The sequence below is a fragment of the Lepidothrix coronata genome, unplaced genomic scaffold, assembly GCF_001604755.1.
Source record: "Lepidothrix coronata isolate B3197 unplaced genomic scaffold, Lepidothrix_coronata-1.0 Scaffold24, whole genome shotgun sequence".
Lineage (NCBI taxonomy): Eukaryota > Metazoa > Chordata > Aves > Passeriformes > Pipridae > Lepidothrix > Lepidothrix coronata.
The window spans coordinates 2,222,631-2,240,583 of record NW_016690204.1 but is presented as its reverse complement, the minus strand read 5'-3'; the positions used below and the strand labels follow the sequence as shown (position 1 = coordinate 2,240,583).

General features: G+C 68.0%; 3 protein-coding genes across 4 annotated transcripts in view; 1 reads left to right on the top strand and 2 right to left on the bottom strand.

Moving 5' to 3' along the window:
• The first annotated feature begins 3,727 nt into the window (after positions 1-3,727).
• On the top strand, positions 3,728-11,059 carry GLIS2 (GLIS family zinc finger 2). The gene is made up of 6 exons (XM_017808787.1): positions 3,728-3,759; positions 7,491-7,869; positions 8,304-8,480; positions 8,857-8,990; positions 9,606-9,724; positions 9,834-11,059. The coding sequence occupies exons 2-6, from the start codon at positions 7,507-7,509 to the stop codon at positions 10,619-10,621; spliced, it is 1,581 nt and encodes a 526-aa protein (XP_017664276.1). The 5' UTR covers positions 3,728-3,759; positions 7,491-7,506; the 3' UTR covers positions 10,622-11,059.
• An 837-nt stretch (positions 11,060-11,896) lies between these two features.
• PAM16 (presequence translocase associated motor 16 homolog) lies at positions 11,897-14,533 on the bottom strand. Of its 2 annotated transcripts, XM_017808937.1 has the most exons (5): positions 14,443-14,533; positions 13,879-13,963; positions 13,210-13,349; positions 12,761-12,826; positions 11,897-12,615 (listed from the first exon to the last, which is right to left on the bottom strand). In XM_017808937.1, exons 1-5 carry the CDS (start codon positions 14,443-14,445, stop codon positions 12,529-12,531), a joined length of 381 nt encoding a protein of 126 aa, XP_017664426.1. In that variant the 5' UTR covers positions 14,446-14,533; the 3' UTR covers positions 11,897-12,528. The 2 variants fall into 2 exon arrangements, with proteins under 2 accessions (XP_017664426.1, XP_017664424.1); XM_017808935.1 differs by lacking the exon at positions 14,443-14,533 and having other exon boundaries at positions 13,879-14,057.
• A 476-nt stretch (positions 14,534-15,009) lies between these two features.
• The window catches only part of CORO7 (coronin 7), a 35,696-nt gene continuing 32,752 nt past the window's right edge, over positions 15,010-17,953 (bottom strand). The window contains exons 15-28 of the mRNA XM_017808929.1: positions 17,777-17,909; positions 17,521-17,696; positions 17,339-17,447; positions 17,153-17,239; positions 16,917-17,059; positions 16,736-16,840; positions 16,528-16,613; positions 16,311-16,452; positions 16,112-16,201; positions 15,918-16,034; positions 15,695-15,830; positions 15,500-15,591; positions 15,327-15,413; positions 15,010-15,235 (exon numbers count right to left, since the gene is read on the bottom strand). Coding sequence (XP_017664418.1) covers positions 15,230-15,235; positions 15,327-15,413; positions 15,500-15,591; positions 15,695-15,830; positions 15,918-16,034; positions 16,112-16,201; positions 16,311-16,452; positions 16,528-16,613; positions 16,736-16,840; positions 16,917-17,059; positions 17,153-17,239; positions 17,339-17,447; positions 17,521-17,696; positions 17,777-17,909 — 1,509 coding nt within the window. The 3' untranslated portion in view covers positions 15,010-15,229. The remainder of the gene's footprint in view (positions 15,236-15,326; positions 15,414-15,499; positions 15,592-15,694; positions 15,831-15,917; positions 16,035-16,111; positions 16,202-16,310; positions 16,453-16,527; positions 16,614-16,735; positions 16,841-16,916; positions 17,060-17,152; positions 17,240-17,338; positions 17,448-17,520; positions 17,697-17,776; positions 17,910-17,953) is intronic.

Here is a 17,953-nt window from a genome sequence, read left to right as displayed (position 1 = left end):
CCCCGCCCGCCCCCGCCCGCCCGGCGCCGCCCCCGCCCCGCACCGGCCCCGCGTAAACAAAGGCGGCGGGAGGGGCCGCAGCGCGGCCGGAGCGGGACCGGGACACGGCGGCAGGACGCGGTGGAACACGGCGGGGTGGGGGGAGACCGGAGCGGCCGGGACGGTACCGACCCGTGCTGGCACTGGCCCGTCACAGCGCGTCCCGTCCTGACCTGGCTCTATCCTATCTTATCGTATCCTGCTCTATCCCTATCCTACTCTATCCTCTCCTATCACCATCCTGTCCCCATCCCATCCCACCTCATCCCACCCGGCCTTGTCTCCATCCAATCTCATCTCGTCCTACCTGACCTGTCCCCATCCCACCCCATACCCATCACATCATATCCTCATCCCATGCTACCTCATCCCATCTCACCCCAGACCTATCCTATTCCATCCTGTCCTATCATACCCTACCTGACACCATCCTGTCCCATCCTGACCTGTCTCCATTCCATCCCACCTCATCCCATCCTGCCCTAGCTCTGTCCCATCCTACCTTATCCTATCCTACCCTATCCTGTCCCATCCTGACCTGTCTTGTCTCCATCCCACCCAGCCCTCAGCACATCCTGTCCTCATCCCATCCTGCCCTAGTCCTATCCTAACCCATCCAATTCTATCCTATCCCATCCTGACCTGTCTTGTCCCCATCACATTCAGCCCTGTGCCCATCCAGTCTTATCCCATCCAATCCTAACCCATCCTACCCTGACCTGACTTGTCCCCATCCCATCTCCATCACTTTCTATCCTCACTCCGTCCTAACTCATCCCATCCTGCCCTAGTCCTATCCTACCTCAGCCCATCCTGACTTGTCTTGTTCCCATCCCATCTCATCCTGTCCCATCCTATCCCCATCCCATCATCTTCCATACTTTCCAACCTCATCTGATCCTGTCCCATTCCATCCCATTCTGTCGTTCCCATCCTATCTTGCCTTATCCTCCTCCTGTCCCCCTCATTTGCCCTATTTCTATCTCTATCTCTATCTCTATCCTATCTCTATCCTATCTCTATCCTATCTCTATCCTATCTCTACCCTATCTCTACCCTATCTCTATCCTGACCTGTCTTGTCCCTATTCCATCCTGTCCTATCCTATCCTGTCACCATCCAATCGTTACCTATATCCAGCTTATGCCACCCCATTCTGCCCTATCCCCATCCCAACTTGTCCCATCCCGTTCTATCTCATCCTATTTCATCCCATCCCATCCTGCCCAATCCCCACCCCACTCTGTCCTATCCTACCCCATCCTGGCCTGTCCCAGCCTGTTCTACCTCACCTGATCCCATCGCCATCCCACCCCATCCCCATTCCTATTCCTGTCTCCACCAGGCTGTGGGAGGGCTCAGGGAGCTGCCAGGGGCTGGGTGGGGGGGGCATCGCAGCAGCCTTGGGGCTCAGGGGCTTGGGGGTGACAGGGGTCATGTGTCTGGCAGGGGGCTTTTGGGGGGAGGGGGGGCTCTGGGGGCTGGTGGGGGCAGTCAGGGGCTGGGGGGGGGCTTGAGGAGCTGATGGGAGGGTCTGAGGGCTGGCAGAGGCTGTGGGGGCTGGCAGGGGGGCACAGGCCTTGCGGGGGGGTTTGGGGGCTAGCAGGGGCACGGGGCTCACACCAGCATTGAGGTTCAGGGGTTAAGGGGTGACAGGGGTCATATGGCTGGCAGGAGGCTTTGGGAGGCCTCTGGGGGGCTGCAGGGGGGCTCTGGGGGCTGATGAGGGTCTCTGTGGCTGGCAGGGGGCTTGGAAGCTGATGGGGGGTCTGGGGGGATGACAGATGCCATGGGGGGCTGGCAGGAGGGTCTGGGGCTGGCAGGGGAACACAGAACTGGCAGGGCCATGGGGGTCTGGCAGGGGGGCACAGGGCTATCAGGAGGGTCTGGGAGCTGACAGGGGGCACAGGGCTGGCAGGGGTCATGAGGGGCTGGCAGGGGTCATGTGGTATCTGAGGGACCTGCCTGTGGGGTCAGGGCCATCAGAGCAGGGACAACAGGGGGGCCAGGGGGTGGCCTGTCACCTGGAGGGGCAGGACCCGGCCCTGCAGAGCAGGGTGGGCTCAGCTCTGCCTCTCAAGTGCCCCCCGGCCCGGCCCTACCGGGAGCTGCAAGACAGGTTCTGCCGGGCTGTCCCCTGGGCCCCCTGCCCTGTCCCCTGCGAGGGCCCCACTGCGGGGGCTGCACATCCCCCCACGGCACAGGGACCACCGTGAACCCCCCGTTTTGTAGTGGGACTGTTAGGGACACAACAGCTCCTCCCCCGCAAAAAAAACCACGGGTAGGGTGGGATTTCTGTCACCTGCGTGGGACAGTGCTGCCCTCCCGTGTCTCCCCCCACTCGTGGCAGGGATGTAGGGGACACAGCAGCTCCCTCTGCCTCCCCCCAGAAAAACCCCAAACCACGGGTAGGATGTGGCTTCAGCCACTAGGATGGGTCAGGTCTGCTCCCCAGTTCGTGTCCCCCTTCTGGGGTGTGGACGCTGGGGACACAGCAGTGCCCCTCCCAAAAAAACACCAAACCACGTGTGTGGTTTGACTTCAGCCGCCCGCGGGGGAAAATTCTGCCTCCCACTCGCGTCCGACCTTTTGGGGTGGGGCTGTTGGGGAAACAGCAGCTTTCTCTCCACCAAAAACCCGTGTGGGACAGTGCAGCCCTCCCGTGACACCCCCCCTCCCTTTCCTAATGGCCTGTTGGGGACACAGCAGCCCCCCCCCCCGCAAAGAAAAACCACGGGTGGGGTGTGACTTCTGCCCCCCGCGTGGGGCAGTGCTGTCTCCCACTCGTGCGCCTCTTGTTATACAGCAGGACTGCTGGGGACACCGCAGATCTCCCCGCCAAACAAAAAACCCGCCTGGGGGCAAGGGTTTTCCCCCCCCCATTTTGGGTGGGGGGGCCCTTGGGGACGCCGCAGCTGCATTCCCTCCCTCAAAACAAAATCACGGGTGGGGTGTGACCAGCCACCCGCGTGGGCCCCGGGGGAGGGACCCCCCCCGGCGAGGCTGCAGCATCCGGGCCGGCCCCGCCACATCCTGCCGCCGGAAGGAGCCGCGGCCCCGGGACAACCCCCCGCCGGTGACGTCATGCGGGGGCCCCCGCCAGGCGTGACGCCAGCCTCGCTCTGTGACGTCACGCGGCGGGCGGGCGGCGCCGCTCCTGCAGGGAGGGGGATCCCCCCACCCCCTTTTTCCCCGGTGTGACCCCCCCCCTTTCCCCCCTCGAGCCGCCCCGGCGCGGGGTGGGGGCTCCGGGGGGTGCCGCCCCCCCGCCCCGCCACGTCCCCGGTGGGGACACGGACACGCGGGGGGGGGGTCGGCTTTGCCGCAGCGCCGGGGTGACCTTGTGCGGGGGGGTGGCGGGTGTCCCCCCGCGGGTCCCCCCCGGGGCGGGGCTCGGTGCCCCCCAGTGCCCCCCGCGGAGGCGGGGAGGGGCCGCCGCCGCCCCCGCCCCCGCCCAGCGCCGCCCGCAGCCGGGGCCGGGCCGCTCGGTGCGGGGCGGCCATAAATCACGGCGGGCAGAGCCCCCGCCCCGCCGCCGCCCCCGGGACCGGGCAGGGGGGGCCCAGCCCCGCCGCCGCCACCCCCGCCCCCAGCCCCTGCGGATGTGGCGGAGCGGCTCGGCCGCCCCGCACCGGCCCCGGCACCGGCCCCGGGGGGCCCCGCTCCGCCGAGCCCCGCACCCCGCCCCGCTCCCCGCCTGGCTCTGAGCCCCCACCGCAGGTACGATCGCGCTCCGGGCGCCGCGGAGGGGAGGAGGATGAGGATGATGAGGATGCTGCCACCGCCGGGGGAGGGGGAACCCTCCGGGGAGCCCCTTCCTCGCCACCCCGTGGGGTGTGGGGGGTCTCTTGGCACCTGCAGCCCCCCCGCCCTGGGAGCGGGTCGGGAGGGGACGTGGCCCCGCTGCACCCCCGGGGAGGTGAGGAGAGGGGACCCGCTGCTGCCCGGTGGGTGCCAGGGGGGGTGGCCGTTACCCGCTGTCCCCCCGCACCCCGGGCGGGTGTCCTGACCTTGGCCGTGGGGCGGGGGCTGCGGCGGGGACGTGTTGGGTGCCTCTGCCCGGCTGCGGCCACTCCCGGGGACACACCAGTGTCCCCACGGTGCGGGGAGGGCGAAGGGTTGGTATCGGGTGGGGGGCACAGGGCGGCCCCATCGCGGTCCCACCCTGACGGTGCCACCGCCGAGCAGCCACCCGTCACCTCCGTCCTCTTCGCGGGGTACACCTGGTCCCAGTCATGGAAGGTGACAGTCCCCATCACGGGGGGTGACGGCCTCGTGGGGCTGAGTTGTGGGGTGGCCAAGCCCAGGCTGTGCCGTTGAGGGGGGTTTTGGGAACTAGGTTGGGGTGACCCGCCTCCCTGAGGTGCCAGCAGCAGGGACCAGAAATTGTCCCCAGTGTCCCTGGGCACTGCTGCAGGGACTCGTTCCCTGCCCAGCATGGAGAAACCCTGCTGCTAGTGGCCACCTCCTCTTCTCCATGCCTTTGTCACCCTGCTGTTACCACCCCCACCCTCCCAGCCAGGGTCCCCGGGTCCCCCCATCCCCGCGCTGCTGCCGCACCCAGGGTGCTGATTTGCTGGGCACTGGGGACCACCCTGCTCCTGTCCCCGCGTGCTCCAGCCGTGTCCCCAGGCAGAGGTAGCAGGGTCCTTGCTGCTGGTGGCACTGCTGTGGGGCTGCTCCCCGGAGGGTGGGTGGTGTCAGCCCCTTGCCAGGATCCCCACGACCTCCACATGCCTGGGAAGGGGGGACCATGGCACTGGCCTCGGCTTGGGGACTGCAACTCCAACCGTGGCCACTCCTGGGGAAAGCTTTGGGGGCTGCCATCAGCCCAGATGGCAGGGGGGGACGGGTTCTGGGGACCACAGTGACAAGCTGGAGCCACCAGCAGGATGTGACCTCCCCCAGCCCCGGCGGGCACTGGCGGGCTCCAGCGAGGAGTGGCAGTGCCAGCACCATCTGCAGTGGGACAAGGAGGGATGGCGAGTCCCACGGTGGCAGCCGTGGGGACAATGACCCACATCCTGCCAACCCACCCACGCTGCCCCGGCACGGGGGGCTTCGGGAGCTGCCTCTCGTCGCGGCGGTGCCAGTCTGCCGCTGCCAAGTGCCACGGCGGCGGGGACCGAGCCTTGCCTGCAGCGCTGGCGCCGTTCCCACTCCCCGAGCCCCAGGGTCACCGTCCCCTGGCCGCGGCACTGGCATCCCTCGCCGCCGCCATCCCCGAGCCCACTGCGCTGCGGGAGCCTCTGCCCCGCGGCCCTTCTGTGCTATTCCTGGCGGGTTTGGGGCTGGGGGAGACACACGACACCCCGGCAATGCCAGCAGCCTGGAGACCTGGCACCCCGCCGGCTGCACCAGGGTCACCCCGGGTCCCCCAGCCGTGCCGGCGGCCGGGCAGTGTGGGGGGCCCAGGGGACCCCAGCCCGGCCAGCAGAGATGGGGGGACTCCCCCCACGCCTGGGCTCCATCCCAACGGCCCCCACCCGGACTGGGAAGCCCCTGGGCCCAGCGCCGCGCCGGACTGGTTTGAACTGGTGTGGCGGGGGGGAAGCTGGGAACTGGGCTGGGGCTGGGCTGGCAGCGCCTGGCGCGGGCAGGAGAGGCCGTGGGGGGAGAGCAGGCAGGAGCGGCCAGGGGCCGCGCGCGGGGGCCGCAGGTGCCGGGGCGTCCGGCCAAGCCACCCTAGGGCTCGTCCCCGTCCCCATCCCGGCGAGGCCCCCGCGGCGCCCCGTTTCCCGAGGCCGCGTGGTTTGGCAGCTGCCTGCCCGCCCGCCCGCGGCCGCGCTGGGAGCCCTGGCGTCAGCGGCTGGAGGCCCCTTTCCCACCCGTCCCGCCCGGGGATGGCTGCCGTCCCCACCCAGCACCGCCCGCGCCGGGACCCCCCAAACTCCCAGCCCAGAGGACGTGGGGACGCGGCCGCCACGGTGAGACCAGCCCTGATGTCTTGCCTGGCCCCACTGTGGGACCCCCATCGCTGGAGGGCTGCCAGCGCCCTGTCCCACTCCCTCGGCTGGGGGTTCCACTGTGACACCCCAGCTGTGGTGCAGCCCCCCCGCCATCTGTCCGTCTGTCCTCGAGCTGTGCCACCAGGCTGTGGGGCACATGGGAAGCCGCTGTAGCCTGAAAACCGTGGGGGGGCTCAGGGTGGGGACACCCCATGGGCAGGTCCCGCAGTGGGGCTCAGGCTGAAGACCCCCAGAGTGCAGGGACCCCACTCTGGGGCGAGCCCCGTGGCCGGAGGGGCTCAGGAGGGTGTCCCTGCCCCAGGGGACGGGTCAGCCTCCACAGCGGTGGGAGGAGGCGGATGCTTAGGCAGGGACCCCCCACTGGAGAGGAGGGACCCCGCTATGGGGCCGGGGGGTGGGGGCTCAGCGATGCGAGGCTGTGGGGCGGCTCCTCCCTCCGTGGGAGCCTGGGACAGGAACCCCCCCTGGGGCCGGCCCCTCAGCCAGCACGGGGGTGCAGGCAAGGGGTCCCCCGCCCCGCCACCCGGGCCCCATGCCCCCCGCGGCTCCTCCGCATTCCTCAGCGTCTGAGCCGGGCTGGACCCCCGCCAGCGCGGGGGGCCCCTCCGGCGGGGCAGGGCGGGGGACGGGCCCCCCGGGGCGGGGTGGGGATGGAGGGGGGGGCCCCCGCTGCCACGTGTGCTGGGTGCGCCGTGCCCCCCGACACGGCCCCTCGGCCGCCCCCACCCTGCCCTGGGCGATGCGGGTGGCCGCGGGGGCACAGCCGGGGGACCGCAGGGGCTCTGGCTGGGCGCTCACTGCTGCACCGAGCTGCCCGGTTCTCAGCTGCCTGCCAGATGTGTGGCGGCCGAGCCACGAGGGTGGCATTGTGTTGTGCCATTCCATGCCGTTCCATGCCACGCCGTGCGGCCGGCAGCCCCTGCCCGGCCCCGGCAGCAGCGGCGTTGGCCAGCGGGGAAGGGGCCCCGACGGGGGAGGAAGCTCTGCCGCCTCCGGGGCTGGGGCCAGCGGGCTCGGCTGCCCGGGTCACCGCCGGGCTGGTGGCCGCCACCGCCCTCCTCTGCCTCTGGGAAAGGCCTCGCTGGGGCAGGCCCGCGGGGACGGACGGATGGATGGATGGACGGACGGGCCGGGGGGGCAGAATGGGGACACCGCGGCTCCCGCGCCGCGGGTGCTCGGGGGATTTGGCAATCCCCGGCAGGGTTTGGTCATGGGCCAAGGGGCTGTGCCGGCGACTCGAAGAGGACATGCTGGGGACACCGAGGGGCCGGGGGTTGGGCCCAGTGCCATGCGCTGCCCTTTGCCCGCTGCGGGAGGGGGCCGCTGCAGGGTGGCTGGAAGGGACGGCTCAGTCTCTGTGCCAGCACCGTGGCCTCCGGACCGGGGCAGAGCTGGGCATCGCCATGGGGCCGGGCTGGGGCGATGCTCCGGGTGGCATTGGTGCCCCCCACCCCTGCGGTGACCCCCGGCTGTCCCCCGCAGAGTCCACCCCGGCACCATGCATTCCCTGGAGGAGCCCCTGGACCTCAAGCTGAGCATCTCCAAGCTGCGAGCTGCCCGGGAGAAGCGTGGTCCCTCCGGGCCCCGACCCCGCGCTCCCCAGCGCCCGGACACCCCGCCGGTCGGGGATGGCCGAGGGGGCGGCCGAGGGGGTCGCCGTGCTGTGCCAGCCTCGCCGTCCCCCGGGCTCCTGGCACACTCCAGGCTGGTGGAGCCGCGGGATGGGCGCTTCCCGGCTGCCGTGCCGGTGGTGGACCTCAGCCTCTCACCCCGCTCCGGGGGGGAGTCTCCGGCTGGCAGCGCTTCGCTGTCCCCTGAGCGCCAGGGCAGCGGGGACCTGCCCGGCCCCCTCACCCCCCACGTAAGTACGGCCGTGACCCCCCGCGAGGTGTCCCAGCCATGGGACTGTGCCCAGACGGCGTTCCCAGCCTCGGCAGGGTGCCCAGTGCTGCCGGTGTACACACACCCTGGGGTCAATGTCCTGCCCGCCATCCCCTCTTGCCCCCTGACTCCAGTGGCATCCCCAGGGTGCCTCCTGGAAGCTCTCTCATGGGGTATCTGTGAGGTTTTGGGGTCCCTGGGGTGGGGGAGTGGGAGGCTTAGGGGGGGTTCTGGGGAGCATGGGGGGATCTCTGGGGGGCTATGGGGGATCTTTCAGCATCTCTGGGAGGCTTTGGGGTCTCAGGGGGTCTGGGGGGATCTCTGGGGATCTCTCTGTAGGGTTCTGGGGTCTCCTGGAGTCTCTATCCAGCTTGGCCCCATCCCTACCGACTCCTCATCTGGGCTCTGCTCCAGGATTTCCAGTCCCTGCGCTACATCGACGGCCTCCCCAGCTCCTTCCAGTTCTTCCTGCCACTGGGGGCTGGGGGGGCCCTGCATCTGCCCCCCACTGCCTTCCTGCCCCCCAGCAAGGAGAAACGCCTCGCCCCTGAGCTGCCCCTGCCCAAGCAGCTCATCTGCCGCTGGTCCAAGGTCAGCAGGAAGGGATGGGGGGGACCATGGAGGGTTGTGGGGCTGGTGGGGTGTGTGGAAGCTTTGAGGTGGGGCTGGAAGGCCATGGCAGAGCTCTGTGGGACTGGGGGTGAGGTTGGGGGCTGGAGGGCCGTTCAGGGACAATGTAGGACTGGAGGGGGAGTCATGGGTAACTGGAGGCTTTGCAGGGGGATACAAGGCTGGGGTGGTCATGCAAAGGGCCATTTCCATCTCCCCAAATGCCGGTCCTGCTGTGCATGTGGTCTGGGTGGGAGCTGGAGTGGGATGGGGAGCAGGGGCTGGCCCTGCTGGGGGTCCTGGCCACCCCCGGTGCCCACCCCACCAGGCCTCTTCACCCCTAGCCTTCTGCCCACAGTGTAACCAGTTCTTTGACCTCCTGCAAGACCTTGTGGACCATGTCAATGACTTCCATGTCAAACCCGAGAAGGATGCAGGGTACTGCTGCCACTGGGAGGGCTGTGCCCGCCATGGCAGGGGCTTCAATGCCAGGTGGGCATGGGCGGCTCTGGGAGATCTCTGGGTCCCTGGGGGGGTGCTATGGGAGGCAGGAGCCCAGCACTGGGCCTGTGCAGGGGGAGTGTCCATCACTCCTTCCCTCCACTCATCCCTCCCTCCCTCCCCTCATCCCTCCCTTCCTCCCTCCTTCCCTTCCTCTGGTGCAGGGTGTGAGGTCCTGGCAGGCTGGATGACCGTGCTGGCCTGGATGTCCCTGTTCCCACACCCCATAGCCAGGGTACGGGGACAAGGACATGCCCTGGAAGTCAGGGCTGACCCCCTCCCTGACATTCCCTTACTGATACTTCCACAGGCAGACAGTGATAGATCAAGGGGAAATGGTTTCAAACTAAAAGAGGAGAGATTTAGATTAGATCTTGAAGAAATCCTTCCCTGTGGGGGTGGGGAGGCCCTGGCACAGGTTGCCCAGAGAAGCTGTGGCTGCCCCATCCCTGGAAGTGTCCAGGGCCAGGTTGGATGGGGCTTGGAGCAACCTGGGCTGGTGGAAGGTGTCCCTGCCCACAGCAGGTGTGTTGGGATGAGATGAGCTTTAAGCTCCCTTTCAGCTCAAACCATTCCATGATTCTGTGATTCCCCTGATCCTGGCAGGTACAAGATGCTGATCCACATCCGGACGCACACCAATGAGAAGCCACACCGCTGCCCCACCTGCAACAAGAGCTTCTCCCGCCTGGAGAACCTGAAAATCCACAACCGCTCGCACACAGGTCAGTGCAGCCCCCGCACCACGCTCACCGGGGGAGCAGCGGGGCCTGGGGGGACACAGGGGACCCAGCAGGGCTGGTGCCCCCCGGCAGACCCGGTGCTGTCCCGCAGGTGAGAAGCCCTACATCTGCCCCTACGAAGGCTGCAACAAGCGTTACTCCAACTCCAGCGACCGCTTCAAGCACACCCGCACCCACTACGTGGAGAAGCCCTACTCCTGCAAGATGCCGGGCTGCCACAAGCGCTACACTGACCCCAGCTCCCTCCGCAAGCACATCAAAGCCCACGGGCATTTTGTGTCCCCCGAGCACCCAGAGATGCTCAAGGTCCATCCGCCTCCCAAAACGCCCCTGGGCTCGCCAGAGGTGCCCTATGTTAACGGGGCACAGCTCGTCATCCCCAACCCCGCCGCCCTCTTCGCCCCCCCAGGGCTGCCGGCGCTGCCCATCCCTTTGGCACCGGCACCTCTCGACCTCAGCGCCCTGGGCTGCGGGGCTGCGGGTACCCTGCCCGCCCTGCCCGGCCCCGTCCTGCCCCTCAATGGCGGTCCTCTGAACTTGGCCAAGAGCCCGCTGCTGCCCTCGCCCTTCACAGCGGGGCTGGGGCTGCCTGTCATGTCGCTGCTGGCCGGCGGGGCCAAGGCTGAGGGGGAGAAGGGCAGCGGGGCTGAGGGGCGGCCTCCCAAGGCAGGCAAGGGGTCGGACACCCGGAAGGAGAGGGGCGAAAGGACGGAGCCGGGGCGGTCGCGGGTGCTCCCTGAGAGCCTGGCACTGCTGCCGGGGGCTGTGCTCGACCTCTCAGCCGGTGTCAGCTCGGGGGGCAGCCCCGAGGCACTGCCCCCTGGCTGGGTGCTCATCCCCCCCGGCTCCCTGCTGCTCAAACCCGCCGCAGTCAACTGAGGGGCTCGACGATGCCCAGGGCCAGCCCGCCGGCCCTGTGGGCAGATCCTGCTCCCTGGGGACGGAGGGGCATCGCCTCCTCCTCCCCCCTGCAGCCCCAGCGGGGCCTCGCTCGTGCTTTTAACTGTCACGAAAGAAGAACGGACTCTTCTGAGAAAAGCAATAATCCCTCGGCGGCCAGAGCCGGCTGCAACCCTTCGCTGGGGGCAGCTGGGGGCACAAGGGGAACCCCCTGCCCTCTCGGGCCTGGACAGCCGGATACGCCGCTATTTATTTCTTGACCAGCCCCTTGCTCTGACAGGGCCCTGCTTGGGCTCTCCTGCTTCTGCTGACACGGCGTCTCCCTGCCCGAAGCCTTGGCGCTGCCGTGGGGGGCCGCAGCCCCCCGGCCTCCGCCGCACAGACAGCGGGGTGACAGCTTGGGGACCGCCTGCTCCCGCCGCCCTGAGCTGTGCCCAGCCGTGCCATCCCACCCCGCACGGCTGGCATGGCCACGGGCAGTGCCGCAGCCATGGCCCCTCGTGCCGGGCCCAGCTGGCTGGGCACACGCCGGCCTGGCGCCCGCCCACACCCTCCCGCCGCCTCCCCGGCCCTCCCGTGACAAGGCACACGGCCGCGTGTGCCGCTCGCCGCGCCGGCTCCGCGCCGGGCACAGACCCCTCTAGCTACGTTCATACCTAACCACGCACCGTGAGCGCATGCGGGCGGCGCGGGCACGGCTCTGGGCACCGCCGGCACCGGCTGGCGGGGCACCCGCTCCTCGGGATGCACCGGTGGGATGCTCCCAGGTGGGCCCCCAGCCACAGGGCAGTGGTGGGGCGGGCAGCGTGCCCAGCCTCAGCGTGGGCACAGCTCAAAGCCTCTCCTGGGGGTCATATGTACGTCCCACTGCTTGGCAGGACCCCCACCCACGTCCCGCTCCGAACCGTGGGGGTCTCCCCAGTGCTGCCCCTCCATGCTGAGGAGCCCCGGCCACGCGTGCCCCGCAGGGAGCCGGTCTCCCTGCTCTCACCGGCGGCCGCCCGGCGCTGCCCCAGCCCAGCATGGCCGCGGGCCATCGACCAGGCCACCCCGGCCGGTGTAACGTCTCCTTGCTCCTCGTCGGTTTGTTGTTGCACATTCCAGGACATCAGTATTTTAACGGTCTCGAAGTGCCTTTCTATCGTAGTTTCTGGGTTGTTTTTATTTTCCTCCTGTTGGGCTCCATCGCTGTTAGCGTAGCGTGTAAGGACTGCACAAGTACGAGATAAGCTAACAACTGTAACACTATATTCGTCCAGGGGAGAGGAAGTTTATTAAGAAAACAATAAAGTTGAAGTAAGTTCCTGTTTCAATGCCGCGGCTGTGGTGACAGCAGTGAGGAGCCCATGCTGGGGGCAGAGGAGTGCTGGAGGGGGTGGGTGTGACCTGGGGAGGGAACAGCTGGCTGTGACTGACCCCTGGCTGTGTCCCCACACTCCTGCTCAGGGAGCCTTGGCACCAGTGAAACCCTGCAGCAGGATGAGCTGCAGGTGGGGACAGCCACAGCGTGTGTCCCCCCCTCAACCCAGCAGTCATCCACGGTGGGAGAAGGGTAATGGCACAGCACCCCTGGGGTATGGAGCCAGGGGTATCTGTGTACTCAGTCCAAGAGCATCCAACCCCGCCCAAAAATAGCTCCCACAGCCTCCCCCAGTGCCATTTGAGCCCTGGCAGCCCTCGATGCCCCAAGGACACCCCTTCTTCCCCAGCTGCCTCCCTCCTCCTTGTCCCCAGGGCAGGGGCTGATCCCTCGGGGGCAGCAGTGGGCAAGTCCCTGCTCCCTCCCTGGGCACGGAGCAGCCAGGCCAGGTGCTGGAGGACACGGTGTTTATTGGCCACCTATAAGTTAAGGGTGAGAGGGACGCGGGGTTCAGGGGTGGCGGGAGTCACGTCTCAGCTTTCCGCTCCTTCTCCTTGTCGCCCTTGGCCTGGATGCGGAGCTCCTCGTCCAGCCGCTCCTTGGCTCTCACCACCTGTGGACACGGGGTGACACAGAGGGATGGGGTGACACCTCCCCTCACTGCCTCACCCACAGGGGTGCTCGGGCTCTGCCTGTCCTGAATCCCAGGCAGGGGAAGGTGCCCACACAGGCGCAGCCCCCGCTGCTCCCTCGCTCACCTTGGACTGCAGGTAGAAGGAGCCTCCCACAGACTTGTCGTTCACCTTGAACAAGTGGTCGTAGTTCTGCCGAGAGAAGCTCCGGCTCAGATTCATCTCCACCTTCCCCATTCCCAAACCCTGGGGGCCTCCCGCTCCCTGCAGCATTGCTGGAGGTTACAGGTGTGATCCTGGGGACATGTTTGCTCTGCCTGACTCCACTGTGAGTTCCCACATTCCCGGTCAGGCACCTCCAGGGATCCCACATCCCCTTTCCTGAGCAGCCCCACTGGGCAGATGCAGAGGCCAAGCCCCGAGGGTTGCTCCAGCTGGGGCAAGGAATCCTCCAACTGGGATTAACTGGGCCCAGGACAGCACTGGGGAACAGCTGTCACCCCCATGCCAGGCAGCACCCTCAAGGCAGACAGGGCCCTCCCTCCCTCTCTCCCCGACTCTGAGGGGCCCTCTACCTTCTGGATCTCCTCAGGGTTGAGGCTGGAGACGTTGAGGATCTGCTGAGCTTCCTGGAGGCTGATGCCAATGATCCTGGAGGCAGCAGCAGACTGGGGCCTCTCGGAGCGTCCTCGTGCATCGGCTGCTGCCCGGCTCGCTGCTGGAGACACCCAGGCCATGAGACCCCCACACTGATCCCCGTGACCCCCAGGCCTTCGAGGGGGTCAGGCAGCAAAGCCCTTAGGCTCTGAGGTGCTCAGAGCCCAGTGTCCCCCTCTGCCCCCCTCCAGTCGCCCCTGGATGTGATCCCAGTGCTGGGGATGTGTCAGGGGCTGGGGGAGCACTGTTTACTGCAGGCAGGGCAGGGTTGGGGCTCTCCTGTCCCAGGGATTATCCTGTTGTGCCCTTTGGGGTGCTGGGATCTCTGGGAGCCTGGCAGTGGTGCCAGAGCCAGGCTGGAGCCTGGGAAGGCTGCTGGGAGCCTGGGTTGAGATGAACACCATCAGGCCAGTGCTGGGAGGCGGGTGAGGACTGTCACCCTGTGACAGCCTGGCAGGTGTCCTCTGCGGGCAGACTGTGGGCACGGGGAGCACTGGGGATCCTGGGGAAGGGTGGGGGTGCAGAGCAGAGCCGGGGCAGGGCAGTGTGGGCACACGGAGCACTTGGAGCAGTATACCAGCTCCTACCTGCGAACTCCTGGCGCAGCGCCCGCATGAAGGCCCGTCCCACCACCTGGGCCCCCACCAGGATGATCTGTGCCAGGTACTTGGCCTGCGGGGACACCCTGCTGTCACAGCCACCACGGGGCCCCATCCCCACACAGGTCCTTCACCCTGTCACCTCTCCCTGTCTCCTGGGGCTTTACCCTACCCATCCCTGGCCCTGTCCCCCCTTCCCCGTCCCTGTCCCCCCTTCCCCGGCCCTGTGACCCCCTCCCTAGGCCCTGTCACCTCTCCATTGGCCCTGTCCCCCTTCCCGTGTTCTCCCTTCCTCTGCCCTGTCCGCCCCCTCTCCCCCTCCCCAGGCCCTGTCACTCCTCCCGTGTCCTGTCCCCCCTCTCCTGTCCCTGCTCCCCCTCCCCAGGCCCTGTCACTCCTCCCGTGTCCTGTCCCCCATCCCATGGTCCTGTCCGCTCTCCCCTGTCTCTGCCCCCCCAGATCCAGCTCCCTCGCACACCCGCGGGCCCGCTGCCCGTCCCCGGACCCTGCCCAGCCCCAACCCCGCCGTCCCCCCGCCCTGTCCCCTCTCACCATGTCCCCACCGCCTCTTCCGCCCCCGGCGGTCACGTGGCCGGGGGCGAAGGTCACAGCGGGCACCGAGACGGCGGCGGCGCGGGGCGGAGCGTCCCCTCGGCGGGCTCAGCGCCCCCTGGCGGCCGCGCCGCGCGGGAGGTCCGGGCAGTGGCAGGCGGGTGGGGCGCGACTTCCCTCCGCCCCCGGTCCCCGTGTCCCTCCCGATGCCGGTCCCTGTGAACCGCCTCTCCTTGTGTCACCCCGGTGCAGGTCCTTCTGGTCCCCCCGGTGCCGCACCCTGTGTCTCCTCGGTCCCTGTGCCCCCCGGCGCCGGTCTCCGTGTCCCCCCCGTACCCGTGTCCTACCGGTGCCTGTCCCTGTGTCCGCCGCACTCCCAGTGTCCCCCCGGGGCCAGTTCCTCTGTCCCCCAACCCCCAGTCCTTGTGTCCTCCCGGCCACGGTGTCCCCCCGCTGTCGGTCCCTGTCCCCCACCCCGCCTCTGTGTCCCCCCCGGCTCCACTCCCTGTGTCCCCTCCAGGGCCGGTCCCTGTGTCCCCACTGTCCCGGTGCCCCCCCGGTCCCCGTGTTCCCTCCGCCCCGGTGTCTCCCCCCGGTGCTCCGCGCGGTGTCCCGGGATCACGGCAGGACGCGGTGCTGGTGCAGCGGCTTTAATAGCGGGTCCTGCCCGCGGCAGGCCCTGCACATCCTGCTCCTCCTCCTTCTCCTCCTCTCTCTCCTCTCGGTTCCCCCGCCGGCCCTGCGGGTGCGGGGTTTGCCGGGTGGTCCTTGGGGTGCCGGGTCCAGCCTAGTCCTGCGGGACACTCGTTGTGGGTGAGGGGCATGGCGGGGTCTGATGGGACCCGACGGGGGTCGTGTCTCCCCTCCCAAGACCCTGCACTTACCCACTCGTCCTCATCCACCCCCTCGAAGGAGTCCTGGGGCAGCGGGTCATCTCGGTTGCCCAGCCGGGCCACCATGGCACTCAGGAGCTGTGGGGAGGCCCGGCAGAGCCGTGGGGTGAGGGACATCGCCCCCAGCCCCCACTGCAGGGCGGTCGCCCCACCCCAGCACCCACCTCCTCCTTCTTCTGCTCGTCCGACTTCTCCTCCAGGTACACGGATGCAGGGACGAACTTCCGAGCCGGAGCCTCTTTTGGGGCCTCGCTCACTGGGAGAGCGGCATAACCGTGGGGCAGGAGGGCTTCGCCCCGTGGCTGACACCCCCCATACCATCCCCGTGGGCTGGGGGTCCTGCCCTGCCCCTCACCCACCTGGCACCATGCCGGCCGGGCACAGGCTGGCGCGGCGCTGCTGCCCGTCCTGCCCCGCCAGCCACGCACCGGCACCCAGGGCCGGCTCCCACCAGACACGGGTCGGCGGGAAGAGGTCGTCCTGGAAATACTCCTTCTGTGGGGGCAAGTGATGTTGAGGGGGGTCCCCTGCCTCTGTCCCCATCCCAGAACACAGCCAGCCTCCCCCTTACCCCCCACCTACCTTGACACGTGGCACGTGGAAAGCCACGGGCTCCAGGGTGCTCTGCCCCAGGCGCAGTGCACGGGCGAACTCCACCTCCCGCACCTCACACGTCGTTTTGGGCAGGAAGACAAAGCCCTGGTGGGGTGGGGGCATGAGCGGGGTCTGGCAGTGCAGGCAAGGGGTCAGGGACAGGCAGCACTGCCCCTCTTTACCTTGTGGGGTTCGTTGGAGGTGAAGCTGTTGCACTCAAGGAAATAGGGGGGCTCAGGAGTCACCTCATAGAGAAAGACTCTGGTGTCACCCTGGGGATGGAGTGAGACAGGGGCTGTCAAGGTGCATGGAGGGTCCCTCTGCACTTTTGGGGTGCTGTAGACAGGTAGCCGCCCAGTTTTTTGGAGGGCAAGCCCTCACCTTGCCAGTGAGGAAGACAACACTGGTATCCTCATCGTAGAAGGGCAGGAGGGTGGAGGGGGCCACATCGAGCCCAAGGACGGACAAGGGTCCCTCAGGCAGAGCCTGTGCCCGGTACAGGAGGATCCTCCTCTCACTGCGGCTGTGGGGAGGTGTCAATGAGGGGGAGCATGGTGTCCCTTGGTGTCCCTGCCCCGCCACGTGTCCCCCTCTTTACCTATCAAAGCCGGACACCAGGAGGTAGTCGCCACCGCAAACCCAAACCAGGCGTGCTCCGCGTCCCCCCTCGGGACCTGGACCCTCCTGTGTGGGGAGAAGGTCACTCTGCCCGCTCAGAGAGAGCTGGGGGTGCGGGCAGGTGCCCTTGTGGGTGTTCCTGCCTGCAGCCCCAGCTCTCCAGCCCACTCTCAGTGCCGTGATTGTACCTGTTGAGGCCGAGGGCTGCACCGCGGCTCGTAGAGCCGTATCCGTCCGTCTTTGCTCACTGTCGCCAGCTTCTTCCCATCTGGGCTCCAAGCCATGCTGAAGATCTGGGTAGACAGATGTTGTGTCCCCTCAATATCCCAAAGTCACCCCTCAGGTGTCCCCAGGTTTGTCATTCCTTACCTGATCTGTGTGTCCCTGCAGGCACAAGACTTCCTGCTCGGCGCTCAGATCCCAGATCCGCACGGTCATGTCGTAGGAGGAGGAAACCAGGAGATCGGATGCCACGGGGTGGAAGCGGATGGAGTAAATCTTCTCCGTGTGACCTGGGAAGATTGAGCAGTGCGTGGTCGTCCCCAGCTGTGGACACCACCGGGCTGGCTTGTCCCCAGTGTAGGGTGCTCGGTGTGTCCCCTCACCTTGGAGAATGGCTTCAGGCTCCTGCAGTGTCTCCTGCAGCCCTCCCTCAGGGATCCGCCACAGCCGGATCTTGGCGTCTTCACCGGCTGGGGACCAAAAAGGATGGGCAGTGGTTAATGGGGTGATCAGCATGCCCGGAGCCAGGGGACTATCCCGGCACGCTCCGGCGGGGCTGGCACACGTACCCACAGCGAGGCGCCGCGGGTCGAAGGGGTCCCAGGAGAGGTCGGCCACTGCCACGCTGTTCTGGATGGTGGGCACGGCTGTGTCGGGGAGGCGGCCGGGCTTGGAAAGCTGCAGGAAAGAGACAGAGGTCACGGGCATGGCACTCACGGCGCCGTGCCGGCCTCCAGCCGCTCCGGGGTACCTCGAGCACGGCGATCTGGCCGCCGGCGGTGAGCAGGGGCAGGGCGACGCGCTGGTGGTTGGCACAGAAGCCGTCGCACTCGCCCGGCGTGGTGAGGCTGAGCCCCCGCAGGTTGGTGAAGTGGGAGTCGCGGTGCAGCACCCGGCCCTGCGCGTGCCGGAAGCGGGAGCTGGGCCCTGGAGCGGGTGAGGGATAGGTGAGTGCCCCAAATCCCTCCTCAGTGAGGGACCCCGAGCTCACCCTGCTGCCTGCTCACCCAAAATGCTCTGCAGGGACTTCTGGCTGGGGCTGCTGGAGAAGCCGCTGGAGGGGCCGGTGCTGGCTGAGAGCGAGGTGGCTGCACTGCCTGGCGAGGCCAGCGAGGATGGCGAGGAGTAGCCACTGGCCTCCTACAGGAGAGATAGCGGGTGGGCAGGTGGTGCTGGTAGCCCGG

Coding starts and splice junctions, on each gene's coding strand:
- PAM16 (XM_017808935.1), bottom strand. CDS start 14,005: ATGGGGCCCCGTGGTGGCTGTGACAGCAGGGTGTCCCCGCAGGCCAAG. Junction 13,350..13,878: donor GCTGCGCCAGGAGTTCGCAG/GTAGGAGCTGGT, acceptor TGTCTCCAGCAG/CGAGCCGGGCAGCAGCCGAT. Junction 12,827..13,209: donor ACCCTGAGGAGATCCAGAAG/GTAGAGGGCCCC, acceptor TTCTCTCGGCAG/AACTACGACCACTTGTTCAA.
- GLIS2 (XM_017808787.1), top strand. CDS start 7,507: ATGCATTCCCTGGAGGAGCCCCTGGACCTCAAGCTGAGCATCTCCAAG. Junction 8,991..9,605: donor GGCAGGGGCTTCAATGCCAG/GTGGGCATGGGC, acceptor TGATCCTGGCAG/GTACAAGATGCTGATCCACA. Junction 9,725..9,833: donor CCACAACCGCTCGCACACAG/GTCAGTGCAGCC, acceptor GCTGTCCCGCAG/GTGAGAAGCCCTACATCTGC.